Source organism: Vigna radiata, chromosome 4 (assembly GCF_000741045.1).
Source record: "Vigna radiata var. radiata cultivar VC1973A chromosome 4, Vradiata_ver6, whole genome shotgun sequence".
NCBI lineage: Eukaryota > Viridiplantae > Streptophyta > Magnoliopsida > Fabales > Fabaceae > Vigna > Vigna radiata.
This window is the reverse complement of record NC_028354.1, coordinates 17,884,504-17,901,076: the sequence shown is the minus strand read 5'-3', so window position 1 is coordinate 17,901,076 and position 16,573 is coordinate 17,884,504. Positions and strand designations below refer to the sequence as shown.

General features: G+C 34.2%; 1 protein-coding gene across 1 annotated transcript; it reads left to right on the top strand.

The window, feature by feature from the left end:
* The first annotated feature begins 227 nt into the window (after window positions 1–227).
* LOC106758603 (UDP-glycosyltransferase 83A1) lies at window positions 228–2,830 on the top strand. The gene is made up of 2 exons (XM_014641532.2): window positions 228–978; window positions 1,830–2,830. The coding sequence occupies exons 1-2, from the start codon at window positions 495–497 to the stop codon at window positions 2,672–2,674; spliced, it is 1,329 nt and encodes a 442-aa protein (XP_014497018.1). The 5' UTR covers window positions 228–494; the 3' UTR covers window positions 2,675–2,830.
* Window positions 2,831–16,573: the final 13,743 nt, after the last annotated feature.

Here is a 16,573-nt window from a genome sequence, read left to right as displayed (position 1 = left end):
AATTACTCTACAATCAATAATAATGATTATAAATATTAATATGAATCAAATTATTTAACATGAATGATAATAATCATATAAATACTATCATGAATCATGACAAGATGAGAGAGATAATGATTTTAAAATGTTATTAAACTCTAATTGTGTTATTTTTGTAGAGAGTGTGAAAGAAAGTTTTTCCTATGTGTGGGGACAGATCGTGTGAGGAGGGTTGGAAGATCGAAAAGATGGAATACGACCGAACCTGCACCTGCAGGCTACCCTTGCATGCGTCCAATAATTTCATATCACTCTCCTTTCTTCTTCTTTTTCTCATTACTACAAACAAACAAACCCTCTGCTCACGCTTCAATTTTAACGTCAAACACAAACAAATCCATCCATATAAAATAAAGCCACCATTACCAAAAAGCTAACAAACCCATTCACGCAACCTTAAACACAAAAACCATTCTGCTAACTTTCACTTCTATAGCTGCAGCAACAGTTTTATGGGCATCCCACATTTTCTTGCAATACCTTTCCCAATCCAAGGCCACATCAATCCCCTTTTGCAGTTCTCCCAGCTTTTGGTCACATATGGCTGCAAAATCACCTTCTTGAGTTCAGATGACAACTACCGCAAGCTGAAGGCTGCAGGCCATGGCAAAGCCATACACCCAAACATAAAGTTTGTATCTCTCCCTGATGGTGTGGACCCTCAAGATGATAGAAAGGACCAGGCCAATGTTATCTCCACCACCATTAAAACCATGCGTGTTAAGCTTCCCATGCTCATACAAGATGTCAATGCTTTGGACAGTCACAACAAAATTTCTTGCATTATTGTCACCAAGAACATGGGATGGGCTTTGGAAGTTGGCCACCAGTTGGGTATCAAAGGAGCTCTATTCTGGCCAGCCTCAGCAACCTCTCTCACATCCTTTAACTCCATTCAGAGGCTTATTGATGAAGGAACCATAGATTCCAAAACTGGTAAGAAGAAAATAAACACTTCTTTAATCTGTTTGCTTATGGAAAAAGAAAACTATAAGTGAATCTTGCCTCAGTTTATCACAATTCATTAGTACTTTCCTGTGTTCTTCTTGTCACATGCTGCTATATTGGTCGTGTACTGTCTTATTTTGGAGATTTCTCATCGTTGTACGAAGCTTTGCATTGTTTCCTTGATGGCTTAACTTTTAGAATTAATTTTAGGTTCGGTTAAATATTTACAGATTCTTTTCTCACATGGAAAAGTCCTAAACGTTTATTATGTAATTAATTCTGTCAAAATAGGAATCTATTCTTACTTTTCATAAAGTTATAATAATGACAGATTTTCCTGAGTTGTCCACCATTTAATCTGTTTTGAGATAGCATGATATCAGCAAAATCTAGCACTTTAGCAAAGGACACATACAGATTGCAGCAGGTTCTCGTATTTTGTAATTGTTTTAGAATCTCACTTTTGAATAGTATCAATTAAATCGTATTTGCACATTTTAGATACTTACAATTTTGTTATTTCATTTCATGTAAATCAATAAAAACGATGTTGGTCTATTATAATATCTAAAAGATTAAAACTGTAATTCAATATACTGTTTCTTCGTATACAAACCAAAGAAAAAGGCAGAAGATATATAGATGAAAATGTTAATATAGCTATCATTGTATCCCATCTTAATGTTAATTACTATTAAAGTTGTACAAGATAATATAAATTAAGTCATTGTAGGATCATGACTGCATCACCTGCAGTTACTTTTGCACTGGAAGGAATCTTGGTCCCATTACGCACTGTATATTTCTTCACAGTAATTAATTGGCTTTTGGCATTTCAGGCCTCCCTACCAGAAACCATGAACTGATACAACTTGCCTCTAATTTGCCTTTGATGGAGGCAGCCGCCATGCCATGGTACTGCTTGGGTAATGCATTCTTCTTCCTTCACATGAAGCAAGAGATGCAAAATTTGAATTTAGCAGAAAAGTGGCTTTGTAACACTACTTTTGATCTTGAAGCTGGAGCTTTTTCCACATCACCAAAGCTCCTACCAACAGGCCCTTTGATGGCAAATGAGAACAACATATTATGTTCATTGTGGGAAGAAGACAGAACCTGCCTAGAATGGTTGGACCTGCAGCCACCTCAATCTGTCATATATGTTTCTTTTGGAAGTATGGTGTCATTGAAACCAAACCAATTCAATGAATTAGCTCTTGGACTCGACCTCCTCAAAAGGCCTTTCCTTTGGGTTGTTCGTGAAGACAATGGTTTCGAGGTAAATGATGCATGTGAATTTCGGGGAAGTCAAGGTAAAGTTGTTAGTTGGGCACCACAAAAGAAGGTTTTGAGCCACCCTTCTATAGCATGTTTCATTAGCCACTGTGGTTGGAATTCAACCATTGAAGGTGTTTATAATGGAGTACCGTTCTTGTGTTGGCCATTCTGCAGCGACCAATTTATGAACCAGACTTATATTTGTGATGTGTGGAAAGTTGGAGTTGGATTTGACAGGGATGAAAATGGATTAATATCAAAGGAAGAGATAAAAAAGAAGGTGGAGCAACTACTTGTCGATGAGGAAATAAAGGAAAGATCTTCCAAATTGATGGAAATGATCATCAAGAACAAAACACAAGGTGACCAGAATCTCAACATGTTCATCAATTGGGCCAAGGACTAAGAATTCTCTTAATACAGTTTTATAGCTTATATATATATAACAAATAAGTATACATAAAATAAAGGAAAGAATAGACAAAATAAAGTGGAAATTAAGGTGGTGTTTTGTTAACTGTGTTATGAATTATAATATAAAATTTACCTATGTGTTCTAAAATCTTCGTAATTTTTCAGTAAATCTAGTGAAAATTTTCATCCGTAAAGGAACTTTCCTACGGACATGCAAATTCTATAAATTATTAAGACCTAATTATTTTATTTATTTTATTATATTTAGTCTCATATATAGTAAAAAAAGAACAATTAAATCTTTTAGTAGACTCATAACATAATTTATAACTAACGTAAATAATTTACATAATTAAGGACATGCAAATAAGAAAGTGTTATTTTATTATATTTTTTCTTAAATTAGAGGCATATATAATTGAACTTAAAAGAATTATAATGTCATTTTTAAATTAAGAGACCTGATTAACAGTTATATTAATAAATAAATCAAAATAAATACATAAATAAATAAATAAGAGACAATAAGATAATGAAGGTAATTATTAAAAATTGTAGGTGATATATAATTGGGATGAATCATTTTAAACCATGACTTTATTTAGGGTTTATTAGAATATGATTGATCATGTTGTGCCGACAAGACTCAACACTTGTGCGTACGCGATTTCCTCATCGGATAAGGATGTGCAAAATTAAAAACCGAACCACACATTTTGCCAAGAGAAAGATGGGAGGAGGAGAAAAAATTGTATTCACCAATGTTGGAGAAAGATAGAAGAGAATGAAAGAATAGAGTATGTGTATTATTAAAGAAAATGAATGCAAGAGTTTATATACATAGAAAGCAAAAACAAAGCAACGAAGCTAAACAGAGCAACGAAGTAACAAACAAACATATAATTGTCAAACGGTAAAAAATAGAAATGCATTAAAATGAAATCAGTTTGACTTGACTTCAACACTGCTCTTCAAGGTAAACTGACCGAACACCAATTTCTTTCTTCAGCCAATCAAACTTTTCAATCTTCACTGCTTTAGTAAGACCATTCGTTAGCTGGGTTTCAGTGTTGCAGTAAGTCAGAGATATTCTCCTTTTGTTCACCATATCCCTGAGAAAGTGATATCGAACCTCTATATGTTTGTTGCGACCATGGCTCACAGGGTTCTTGGAGAGATTGATGGCAGACACATTATCAATCTTCAGCTCCAGTGGTGTCTTCACAGGGATCTTCAACTCCTTCAAAATCTCAGTTAACCATATTCCTTGACATGCTGCGTAGCTACCAGCTATATACTCAGCTTCGCAGCTGGATAGAGCCACAACAGGCTGCTTCTTGGAGCACCATGAGATTGGAGATCCATTAAGCAAAAACACATAACCTGATGTGCTCTTCCTCTCAACACAGTCACCACCATGATCCGAATCTGTGAAGCCAATAAGCTCTAAATTTCCTTCATCAGTATCTCGTGTGCCAAAACGAAACAGGATGCCAAAGTCTATAGTACCTTTGACATATCACAACACTCTTTTGGCAGCCAACATGTGTGTCTTCTTCGGTTTCCCCATAAATCGACTTATCAACCCAACACTGAATGACAAGTCTGGTCTGCTGTTGCATAAGAACCGTAATGAACCCACAATCTGTTTATACACGGTTGCTTCAATGTCTTCTTCATTCTCAAAGCTTAGTAACTTTAAGTTCACCTCCACTGGACTCTTTGCAGAGTTGCAGTTAGACATATTGAAACGCTTAAGCAGTTCCTTTGCGTACTTCTTCTGATGTAATATCAGACCTTCTGCAGTGTAGGCGAATTCCATCCCCAGGAAGTAGTTCAACTTTCCCAGATCTGTCATTTCAAATTCTGTCTGCATAATCTTTTTCAACTCATCCATCTGCACTGGGTTTGATCCAGTGATAAGTAGATCATCAACATACAGGTAAATGATCAGCAACTCCTCTTCCTTGCCTCTTCTTACATACACTCCGTGTTCCACTACACATTTAGTGAAACCAAGTTTCACCAGAAATGCATCGATGCGTTTGTTCCAAGCTCTAGGGGCTTGCTTCAAGCCATATAAGGCTTTCCTCAACCTGTACACACCATGTTCTTTGCCTCTGTTCACGAATCCAGGTGGCTGCTGGATGTAAACCTCTTCTTCAAGTGGACTGTGGAGAAACGCAGACTTCACGTCGAGCTGGCACAGGGACCATCGTCTTGCACAGGCTACAAAAATTACTAAGCGAATAGTATCCATCCTAGCTACTGGCGCAAACACTTCGTTAAAATCCAAACCTTGTTTCTGAAGGAAACCTTTCGCTACTAGACGTGCTTTATACCTGGACACAGATCCATCAGGTCTTAGCTTCCTCTTAAACACCCATTTCACACCGATACTCTTCTTCTTCGGAGAAAGATCAACGAGCTGCCAGGTTCCATTCTTCTCGATGGACTCTATTTCTTCTCTCATTGCGTTTCGCCATACGGGTTCTTTTAAAGCTTCAGTCTCATCGATGGGTTCTGCCTCAGCCAGCATAGCCATGTGAACAAGGTCTCCTTCATCGTCTATTTGTGCATCAGAGTACATCTCACACTCACCAAATCTCTGTGGCTGAACCCGCTGCCTCCGTGGTCTCCTTAATTCATGCCCATCATCTTCTAACATCGTAGTTGACTCCATTGTAGTAGAGTCATCAACGTTTTCCACTACTCTAGTTCTCATCGACTTGGTGCATTTCTGATTCCAATCCCAACATTGATCTTCCAGAACCACCACATTGTGGCTTATAGTCACCTTCTCTTCAACTGGGTCGAAGAGCTTATATGCCCCAGTTGGGTGATACCCAATGAACACCATTATTCTGCTTTTATCTTCCAACTTGGAACTCCTTTGATCTAGTACATGCACGTGTGCTAGTGATCCAAACACCCTCAGATAGCCAACTGTCGGCTTTTCTCCAGTCCATGCCTCCAGTGGCACTCTCTCTCCAAGCTTCTTCGTTGGACATCTGTTGAGGAGGTGGACAGCTGTTGAAACCGCCTCACCCCACAACTTTCATGGCAGACCCTTGTCCTTCAACATACTTCTGGTCAATCAAAGATCATCCGATTTCTCCTCTCTGCTGGTCCATTATGCTGAGGAGTATACGACACTGTAACTTCATGTACAATTCCATGTGCTTGGAAGTGATTCTCGAAGGTGGCAAAGACATATTCTCCTCCTCCGTCTGTTCTGAGTATCTTCAGTTGCTTGCCACTCTCCCTTTCAACACGAGCCTTGAAGCGAATGAACATCTCCAGTGGCTAACCTGAAAGGTTCTGTTCTTGTAGATCTTGCTTCTCAAGATCAAGTTTTTATCACCATCANAAAGCTCAACCTTATTGCTCTCCATTACCGCCTTGAACCCCTTTTGAACAAGTTGTCCAACACTTAGAAGATTGCACTTCATATCTGGAACCAATAGCACGCCTGTGATTACTGCATGTGATTCATTCTTCCTCTGAATCACAACATCTCCCGTGCCTTCAACTCTCAGGGTGCTGTCATCGGCAAACTTGACTTTACTCTTCTTCGACTCATCAAAGTTGATTAGCCAATCCCGATGGCATGTCATATGATTCGAACATCCTGAATCAAGATACCACATCTCACTTTGAGAGTTGGAGCATTCACCTGAAGTGGTCACCATCAAAGTCAGAGGTTCTGAATCTGAATCCTCTTGAGCAACGTTTGCTTCTTTGGACTGATNTCGNTTNTGTTTCCCTTCNTCTGCACGACACTCTGATGCATAGTGCCCATACTTGTTACANTTGAAACACTTTATGTTTCTTTTATCCTTCTTTGAATGATAGCTCTTCTCTACCTTTCCATCCTTCTCCCCTGACACAGACCCATGATTAGTTTTTTCTTTATCAGACTTCTTGAATTTCCCTTTCCACTTCTTGGATTTCTTCTTTTCATCATACTTGGAATGATGCACTTTCAATGCTTGTTCATCATTCTTAGATGGACTTGTATCTATCATCCTCATTTCATGGGCTTCCAAAGAGCTTTGAAGCTCTTCAATCTTCATCTTCGAGAGATCTTTCGATTCCTCTATAGCAACCACTATGTAATTAAACTTCCTCGGTAACGATCTCATGATCTTCTCCATAACCATCAGATCATTGATGATTTCCCCACATCCTTTCATCCGGTTCGCAATGGTGATTACTCTGTTGAAGTAATCTCCAATCCTGTCGTTGTCCTCCATTTACAGTAACTCATACTGCCTTCTAAGGGTTTGAAGCTTCACCTTCTTGATCTTCTCCCCTCCTGTGTGACAACGCACAAGTATACTCCATGCTTCTCTGGCAGTGCTAGCGTTCTGGATCTTCTCAAAGTGAACATCATCAACGCACTGGTGAATGATGAAGAGAGCTTTGTTATCCTTTTTCTTGAACGCAACTTTCTGTTCAACTGCTCCATTGCCAACATCTCCTTCGATAACATCACTTACGTCTTGAAACTTGAACAACACCTTCATCTGCATGCTCCATCTCGTCCAGTTCTTATCTGTAAGGATTGGAAGATTTACTATTGAAAAATTGCTTCCCGCCATGTGACAAACAACTGGTGTGCAAGAACCCAAGTTTTTTTGACAGTCACCTTTTCTCCTCTTGCTTCAACCACCACACAAGCACGCCGCACTGTGTTATGATTTCTTGAAGCACCGCAAGTCTATTCGCAACCTCGCTCTGGATACCAATTCTATTGGAGAAAGATAGAAGAGAATGAAAGAATAGAGTCTGTGTATTATTAAAGAAAATGAATGCAACAGTTTATATACACAGAAAGCAAAAACAAAGCAACGAAGCTAAACAGAGCAACGAAGCAACAAACAAACATAAAACTGTCAAACGGTAAAAACAGAAATGCATTAAAGTGAAATCAGTTTGACTTGACTTCAACAACCAAGTGTAACATTCCATTATCTCATAATTCATAATTGATATATTGTAACATTATAGAATAATTAATAAGGAATATAAAGGATTTCACACATAACACATTTTAAACTTAGATTTCAATTACAATACTCATAATTATAACTTTCTTATTTATTCTTCTATCTCTCTCTTCACTTACAACGGATTGGATAACATTTCTTCATCTACTTTCTTATAACAAGCACGTTATACGATCATCATAAAAATAAAAAAAAACACAAACACAAACTAATAGAATGAGTTAACACATGATAGATAATTCATCCAACATACATAAATATATTACTACACATAATAATAACATATCATCATGCAATATTTATACTAAACTTATTCATCACACCATACAAATAATCATACTAGCCCAACTCATCACATCATGCAATAATTACACACCCATCTCATCATACAATAATCATACCATACAAACTCATCTGAATGATACGTTGATGTGCGATCACGGGAGGTTGTGCACTTGTAGTGACCTCCACTTCTTTTTAGAGATACACTTCCAATACAACACTTCATGTTATCCACAAGGTAAATCCGTTAACACCTATGCCCAAAACTGATACATAGATTAGGACCTCCTGCCCCTCTCACCATATAACTCATCTTTCTCTACTTGGGACTGAATGATTATTAGAGTATCAGGATAACCTCTAACAACGAGACCCTCAACATCAACGTGCACACTAATTACTTACAACCATAGAGTCTCTCCACGAGACCCTTACCAATCTCACATCATATTCATATTCAACAACACATTCATCATGCAATACATTTTTTATCCAAAATCATGTTCGTAGCTTAACATAGAATAATGTTCAAGTCAATGACATAATCAGACATACAAATCAATAAATACAATTACTCAAAATTTCATAATATATGATCATACAATTTAACCAATTATAGTATTACGTGGGATGGTTATTCTCATTACAACCTCTAATTAAAGATCTGACCGATCAAAATAAATAATAAATTGTTTAGATCCTACTGTAAAATTTTAGTTCGATCCAATGGTTAATGAAGTGGGAATTTTAATTTTACCTAACTGACTCAAAAACAGAATTTAAGGTCGGACTATGTTATCTAATAAATCCAAAATTAATTTATCTAAATATATACATTCAATTTCCAATCCAGGCGCTCAAGGTGAATAAATATGTCTTAGGAACTATATATTAAAATTTTAGATTAATCTAACGATTAACTAGGTTGAAATTGAAGTTTTACCAAAGTGATTTTCAAATTTAACCAAAATGCGAAATTTATTACTCTAAGCACAACCATTCATTTAAGAATTTGAGCGGTCAAAATGGTTTTATACGTCTTTAGAACCATATATCAAAATATCAGGTTAATCTAATGGTAAACAAAGCGGGAATTAACATTTTTACTGCGGTAACTTAAGGACATTATAGTGTTAATCAGGTTATTCAAAGATGCGAAAATTATTCCTCTAAGTACAAATCTCTAATTAAAAGTCCGAATGCTCAAAAGGGACTAAGATCTTTCAAGAATCATATATAAAAATTTCAGTTTAATCTAAAGGTAAATTAAGTGGGAATTAAAATTTTACTGAAGTAACTTTGTGACAGAAATAAGTGGTTAATTTACTCAAGATTACGAAATTCATTTCTTTAATTACAGACCATGATTTAAAATTTTGAATGGTCAAAGTGGAATAATATATCTTTGGAATCATATACCAAATTTTGGGCTTAATCTAACGGTAAACAAAATGGAGATTAAAGTTTTACTATGGTAACTTCAAAAATAGAAAACACGAAAAACATACAATAACAATTAAAACCTAAGCATACAGTTTGAGGAAGGCGTTAGATGGACTTAAACAAACTCCAAGAACTTAGTTCAACAGAACTGAGGTGTAATTTACCAAAGAGAATTTTGAGAAATGTTTCAGTGAACACACTCTATTTACTAAGAAGAATGGAGACTTGGGTAGGATAATACATTTCCTCATAGCTAGAAGTAATTCAAAAATAGTACTAGGATCTTCATGTGTCGGTGTGGATATGCTCAAGAGATACTGACATGATTCAACATGAGAGAATGTAATCTAGAAAGAAATTCAATTGTCCCAAGTGAAGGAAACAATCATCATAGTAATATTGTGTGACAATAACTCTACCATCCAATTATCCAAGAATCCAATCTTTTATGAAAAAAATAAACATATTGTAGTAGTATTCCACTTTTTCGGAGATTTGGTAAAGGATGAAGTTATGAGACTAAGGCATTGCAAATCTAAGGACCAAGTTGCAAGACATTATGACAAAACCACTATAACTTCAGAAATTTGAAAAGTTTCGTGCCCTACTTCAAGTAATGAAAGCTACTGAAATAAGCTAACTGCACTGCAAATGCATCCAGCTTAAGAGAGAGAATGTCACATGATATTTAATCGTTTAAGTAGTTGAATAAGTCCTAGGTTTTAAAACCAATTCTCTCTTTTTTCTTTGTTGAGTCCTTTGTTTTGGTGTCAATATATGCAACATAGGATTGTTAAACCATGTAAACACATTTTGTAGTGTCGATTATCATACTGTTATGTTATTTTTTTTATGTAAGCTTATATAAGCTACTCCCCTTCATTTGAATTAAATGAAGTTTTCTTTTTCTAGTGCTCTTTACATTATATCTATAATATTTAACAGTGTTAACACCTAAATGACATACAAATCCTAATTGACTTAATCAAGATAAATAATAAATAACTCTAGTATATCATTTTATTCAATAAATTTATACTTAATCTATTCTCATAAAAAATATTTATAACTATATAATTTCATCTCAAAACTCGTTTGTATTCAAGTTACTGATAAGATTGATGAGTTAAGATGAGACTATATATTAAAATGAATTAATTTAAGAAAATTATAGGAAAGAGTGAGATAAAAGTTTAAGATTTTAATTATATACTGTCACACTAAAGGAAACTACCATTATATATTTATAATACATCAAGTCAAAAGTAATTTTAATAATTGTCACGTTATAGGCATATTACTTATAAAATAATTAATAATTCACCGAAAATATAGTGTGAAACATGTGTTTCATTTTTTTTTTAAAAAAAAAAAAAACAGGAAAAATTAAGTTATGATGACATGTTAGATGGTCTAAGGACAACACACGATTATATATAGCACATAAACATTATAAGACTATAAAATTGGCCTAATTCAAAGGAAGAAAACTATGAAAAGAAATAGTAAGTCAAACTTAAAAGAAGTTTTGCAGATCCTAAAAAGATACGAACAACTTAATACAGGTTGGTTTACGAGAGGCTGGCTTTCAGCATATATATATATATATATATATATATATATATATACTTGCAATTCACTTTTCCTCAACCTTTTAGACACAATATTATTCTATATAACATAGTTCACATGGGAGCACTTATTCTAAGAAATGTCAACATCTAACATTAATTATATTCCAGAAATTATGTATTCATCTTTAAGATTATATGTATCAGTTTTTTAAAAATAAAAATTATTTAATTAATTAAAAATGAATTTTTTTACTTCATTACTTATATTATTAAATACATTAATTATTTTTTTATTAAAAAAGTAAAGTTTTCTAATTAAAAAATCAAACGAAAATATAATGTTTCCTTTTATATAATTCATATAATAGTATGGATTATTTACTATTATTATTATATTAAAGAAAAATAATAATTATTACTTATTTTTTAATGATGTATATTTATAAATATGGTATAAGTTGATGTTTAAATAATAAATAAATTGAATCCTCAGTTACGTAAATTCTCAGAAAGAAAGTAATAAAATAAAGGTTTGATTTCACTTTTGGTCCCATGTTTGGGGTTGTGTTCAATGTGGTCTTATCTTTTTTTTTCTTTATCAATAAATCCTACCTTTTGAAAAATTCGTTCAATTAAGTCATTTTGCCTTACGGCGTCAGTTTTTTGATGGTACTAGTACCCCTCTGGATAAATCTTAACAACGTGGTAGTGTGAGACTTGTTTACGTGTAAATTAGAAAAATGAAAAAAAGAGGCTTTAAAAAAGTTTAGAATTATCCTTTTGTGGTGAAGAAGGGTTAATTAAAAAGAGGGTTATCACTTTCTGGGTTAGGGTTCCATTTCAATTTGCAATTTTAGATTAAAATGGAAAATTAAAATGCATCCGAAAGCAATACCATTATATTACATTAAAGAGTTTTGTTTAAGAGGCGCACTTCCTCAGTGGGACATTGGAGATAATGTCAGCAAAATTAAAAAGACAAAAACGAGCTTTTTATTTTCATTCTATCAGAAAAAAAGAAAGTAGAGTTGGAAGTATAGATTCAAACGATTGGAATGGAATGTTCAGATCAGTGCAAAGAAACTAAAAACAAAAATTACCAAACACCTTCAAACTCACACTAATACCATCATTATGCCTGAAACCCTGCCCAATTGCCAAAAACAGATCCAAATAACAACAGCATAGGGATAATGAGTTAAATTGCGCACCGGTTTTGGAGTAGTAGAACCATAAGTAGCGGTAGAACTAGTATATGTGAAAATGAGGAAAATTGAGAGAACAAGGAAGAGAAGGAGAAGTCGTGGGTGAACGAGAAACGCGATAGCTTTAGGCATTGCTTCAATACCCTCTTTGCTCACTTATGCCCAATCAAAGCAAAATTGAAGCTTTCTTATCCTCCATGGCAGATGGCATACTGGGTTTGTCTCAGACCTCCAATGTCCTTAGAAACCCTACCCCCAACTTCCTTTTAACCCATCTAAAGTGTGGTTAAATTTTAATTTAGCTGATGTTTCAATTTTAACCAAAAGTGCCACGCAGTCACATTATCTTACCACGTTACTAAGGTTTATCCAGGAGGCATGCCGTAAGATAAAAGGACTCAATTAAATGATTTTTTCAAAAGGTGGGGATCTATTGGTAAGGAAAAAAAAAGTAGGATCACATTGAACACAACCCTCCAAACATAGGACCAAAAGTAGAATTAAACCTAAAATAAATAAATAAATTGAATATCCACTTGCGTACGAATCTCAAAATAATAATAATTATTATTATAACAATAATGCTATAAGAATGAATTAAAGACCGTTACTTTCTTTGACTAATGTATATTTATAAAAATTTTACATGGTGATTGTAACATGCTAAAAGGGTAGAAGAGTCCAGTGTTAATATAGTTCAAGAGTGAGAAAGAGTACTAGAAACAAAATAACTAATTTGAGGTTGGAATGTTTCTATTAGTCTAAGGCATAATCTTATATTAAGTGGTTTAAGGAGAGAAAAGGGTTTTTCTGTACGATTTTGTTTTTATCTTCTTCTGCAAAGTTTATTTTTCTCTGATGCATTTTCATGTTCTCTTTTGAACATTGCTTTAGTTGTTATAAGAATTATTCCTACAACTTTCCAGTTTTCGTTATAATATCTTCAGAGCATTCCTTATTTCTATATTTGTTTTTTACTTGGTGCCTATTTGATTATAATTTTTCTGCTATATCAGTACTGTGATATCAGTACTGTTATATTGGTGCTTTCATCCTCATGACCGAGAATACTCGCCTCAAAGACTTCACGGTTGATGTGAAGCTCATCCTTAAAAACCATTTGTCTTAGAAACAAATGCGTCAGGAGTGGGTATAGGTACAGTTCTCAGCCAAAGGCATCATCCAATTGCTTTTTTTCTCTAATAAGCTCTTTGCTGCCATGCAACACACAGTCTACATGCACTAGAGAATTTTATGCTATCATCGAAGCCATTGCAAAGTTATACCATTACCTGCTGGGACATAGATTTGTGATCCGAACAGATAAAAAAAGCTTAAAAAGTGGCTGCACAAATTGCTGGGCTATGATTTTACCATTGAAATCCTGGGAAAGATAATATTGCTGCAGATTCTCTCTCCCGATCGTGTTTCATGGCTTGGTCTCAACCTACTTTTCAAATATTGCATGCATTAAAGGAAGTTGTTTCTCAAGACACTCACCTAAAGCGTGTTCTAGACTTGTATTCGCTAAATCAACCTCCAAATCCTAATTATTCAGTGCATGATAATTTACTTTTCTGGAATGGACGATTGGTTATTCCTCAATCTCATGCTTTGATCCAACAGATTTTACATGAGCACTACAAGAAAATTGCGTTTTATATACGGATTATTATATACGGATTTAAATCTGTATGTAATGACAATGTTACATACGGATATTATATACGGATTCGTTACATACGGATTTTCTATATGTAATGAGAATAAAAGGTTACATACGGATAATCCGTATATAAATTCCATATGTAACTTGATGCGTTTTAATGAAAATTTTTCGAAAGATATATGTGTATATAAAATCGGTATATAAGTGAAAAAAATAGTTATATACAAATTTTATATACGGATTTATAATTAATTAATAAATATATAAAATTAAGTTATTTAGAATGCATATAGAAAGAGTCGCAAACCCTATTTTCTTCTTTCTCAATCGTACTGCCATTTCTCGTTTGGAAAAAGGGTCGAGCCACGCCTCTTCAATCCCANCACCAAACCTATTCTTTCTTCTCTTTCACTGCAACCCTGCCTAAATCAGTGTTTTGGTCGTGGTTTTCTCTCGTCGANTCCTTTATCCCCTTTAGTGGAGCCTCGATTCTCTTTCGTTGAGCTCTCTAAAATCCTAATTTTCCCTCATTCGAACTATCATTGTGCATCTTGGTACTGGTTCATTGGTAAGTAATGTTTAATTTTGATTGAGCTAAATTTTTTAATTGCGAAAACCCTAATCCTTTTTTTTCTACTCGGCATAAAATTGCAATTCTCCATCCTCAATCTCTTCTCCACCCTCACTCTCTTCTCTTAAGCCTTAATTTCTCTCATCCATTTTCGATTTATGCAATTACTCGCANGATAAGGTTCTNTTTCTTCCCCGCAACGNTATTTTGCACGACTTTCTTTTTTCTACATGCATTTCCTCTTGTTAATCGCCCAAAATTTAAAGCTTTTGTTGTACTGAAAAACAGATACTTCTCATGCTTCCATTTTGATTTCCGCAATGGCCTCCAAAGGTCCCAAATCTAAGATTGATCACGAGAGTAGAGTCAAACGNCAAAAGGTTAGTTCTCTTCTTGGTAGTGTCTCTTGGCTTTTTAATTCTTTTTTTTTTTAATTTTTTGTTTGGATAATTTCGGCTTTGAATAATTATGAAAATCTTATTAATAATTATGAAAATCAAATTTACCTAGTTCCTCTGAAATGCAAAATTACCACCTCCATATCTCTTAAAATTATTTATTTATTTTTCTTTGTTTTGTGTGGTAGTCTTGGAGTTGGATGAAATTTTAGTTGCTGGGTACGATTTCTTCCTTGCAAGGTTTTTTTTTTTTTTCTTATGAGGGTCGACCTTTTGGTCATTTAAACTGTTTGTTTTGTTTTTGGTGTATAGAANAAGGAGGAATTCAGATTTGAGAAAACATTGAAATTGAATAGAGTAAAACTATTTAAATAACACTTGTGGTGATTGAAACTGACTAATAAGAAAAAGAACGGTGACAGGAGTTAAACTGCACTGGAGGTATGAAATGACGCTTATATTTTATTTAATCTTTGCTTCAATCTGTTTTTAAGACTATTTTCTTTTCTCTTTAATCTTTGCTTCAATCTGTTTATTTCTTGTTTTTATAGCATTCTTAGTTTTAAAAAAATAATTTGTGATATTTTCATTCCTTTTTTTTATGAAGAGGGTGTTTTGATATATCTGATATAATACTTTTGCAAGAAGTTTTACTTGACTTCTTTGTTAAGTGAACTTTGTTTTGACTGATGTAACTTATTGATCCTTTTAGCTTCTTTGTCAAGTGATTGTTTAGTGATTTAATTAATTATAACAGTAAACACAAGAATAACTTATTAATCCTTTCAATTTATTTTGTTGTTGCAGGTTTCATTTAATTTGCTTGAGAAGTACTTTGGAAGCACACCCAAAGGGGCCTCCATGTGGGAAAATGAGCTCCTAGATGTAGGCTACCAGTCTCTATGCATCCAGATTCCCTACACAGTAAGAGCTCTTAATTTTGAACTAAGAACCCCAGCCTCACNTTTTGTTTCCTTAGTTGGTATAAGGCATACTCCTTGCATATTATTTTCTACGTTAGTCATGTACTCTTTGTGTGAGATGGCTTACTCCAAGTAACACTTATTTTTATACTTCTTGATACACTTGATAAGGATATTAATTTGTTCTCCATAAGAGTGAGGTAGTATTGTATAGCATTAAATAATTCACTTTTTTCTACAGTTTTGTTAACATGAAGAATTCAGTTCTCTATTTTATTTATTTGACCTTAATTTGTTTACTTATTAAGAGGTCTTTGTTCCAAGGGATTAATTATAATGCTTTAATTATAATCTTNGATTTTAATTATTGTTTATAATGCTTTATGAGTTAGACAAATATATTTCTCTTATTGCTATATTGTTTATCAATTGATTTGTCTCATTTGTATCTAAGTCTATCANTGAACCTGTTTCTTTCCCCAATTGACATCCTTGCTTGAATTTTTAGGATTTGACTAGATAGTTAGTTGCTATATTTCTCTTTGGTCCTTGGAATTTAAGCCTCTTAAGTTTTACGGAGAGCCACTAAATTGCCTTAAATATGTATAATATCCCTTGTGACGCAAGGGTGTAACCCCTTTCTCATAAGCATTCTAAAGGCTAGTTTAAGTTGGCCTGACCTCCTCCTTGATATTTGAATGTTACTATACTGTTCTGATAGTGGATCCCTTACTTTGACAATGGTCTTCATGTACCATTGTTTCTGAACTTATTGAGTTCCATTTCCTGATTAGAGGGAAGTGTATTTGGTCCT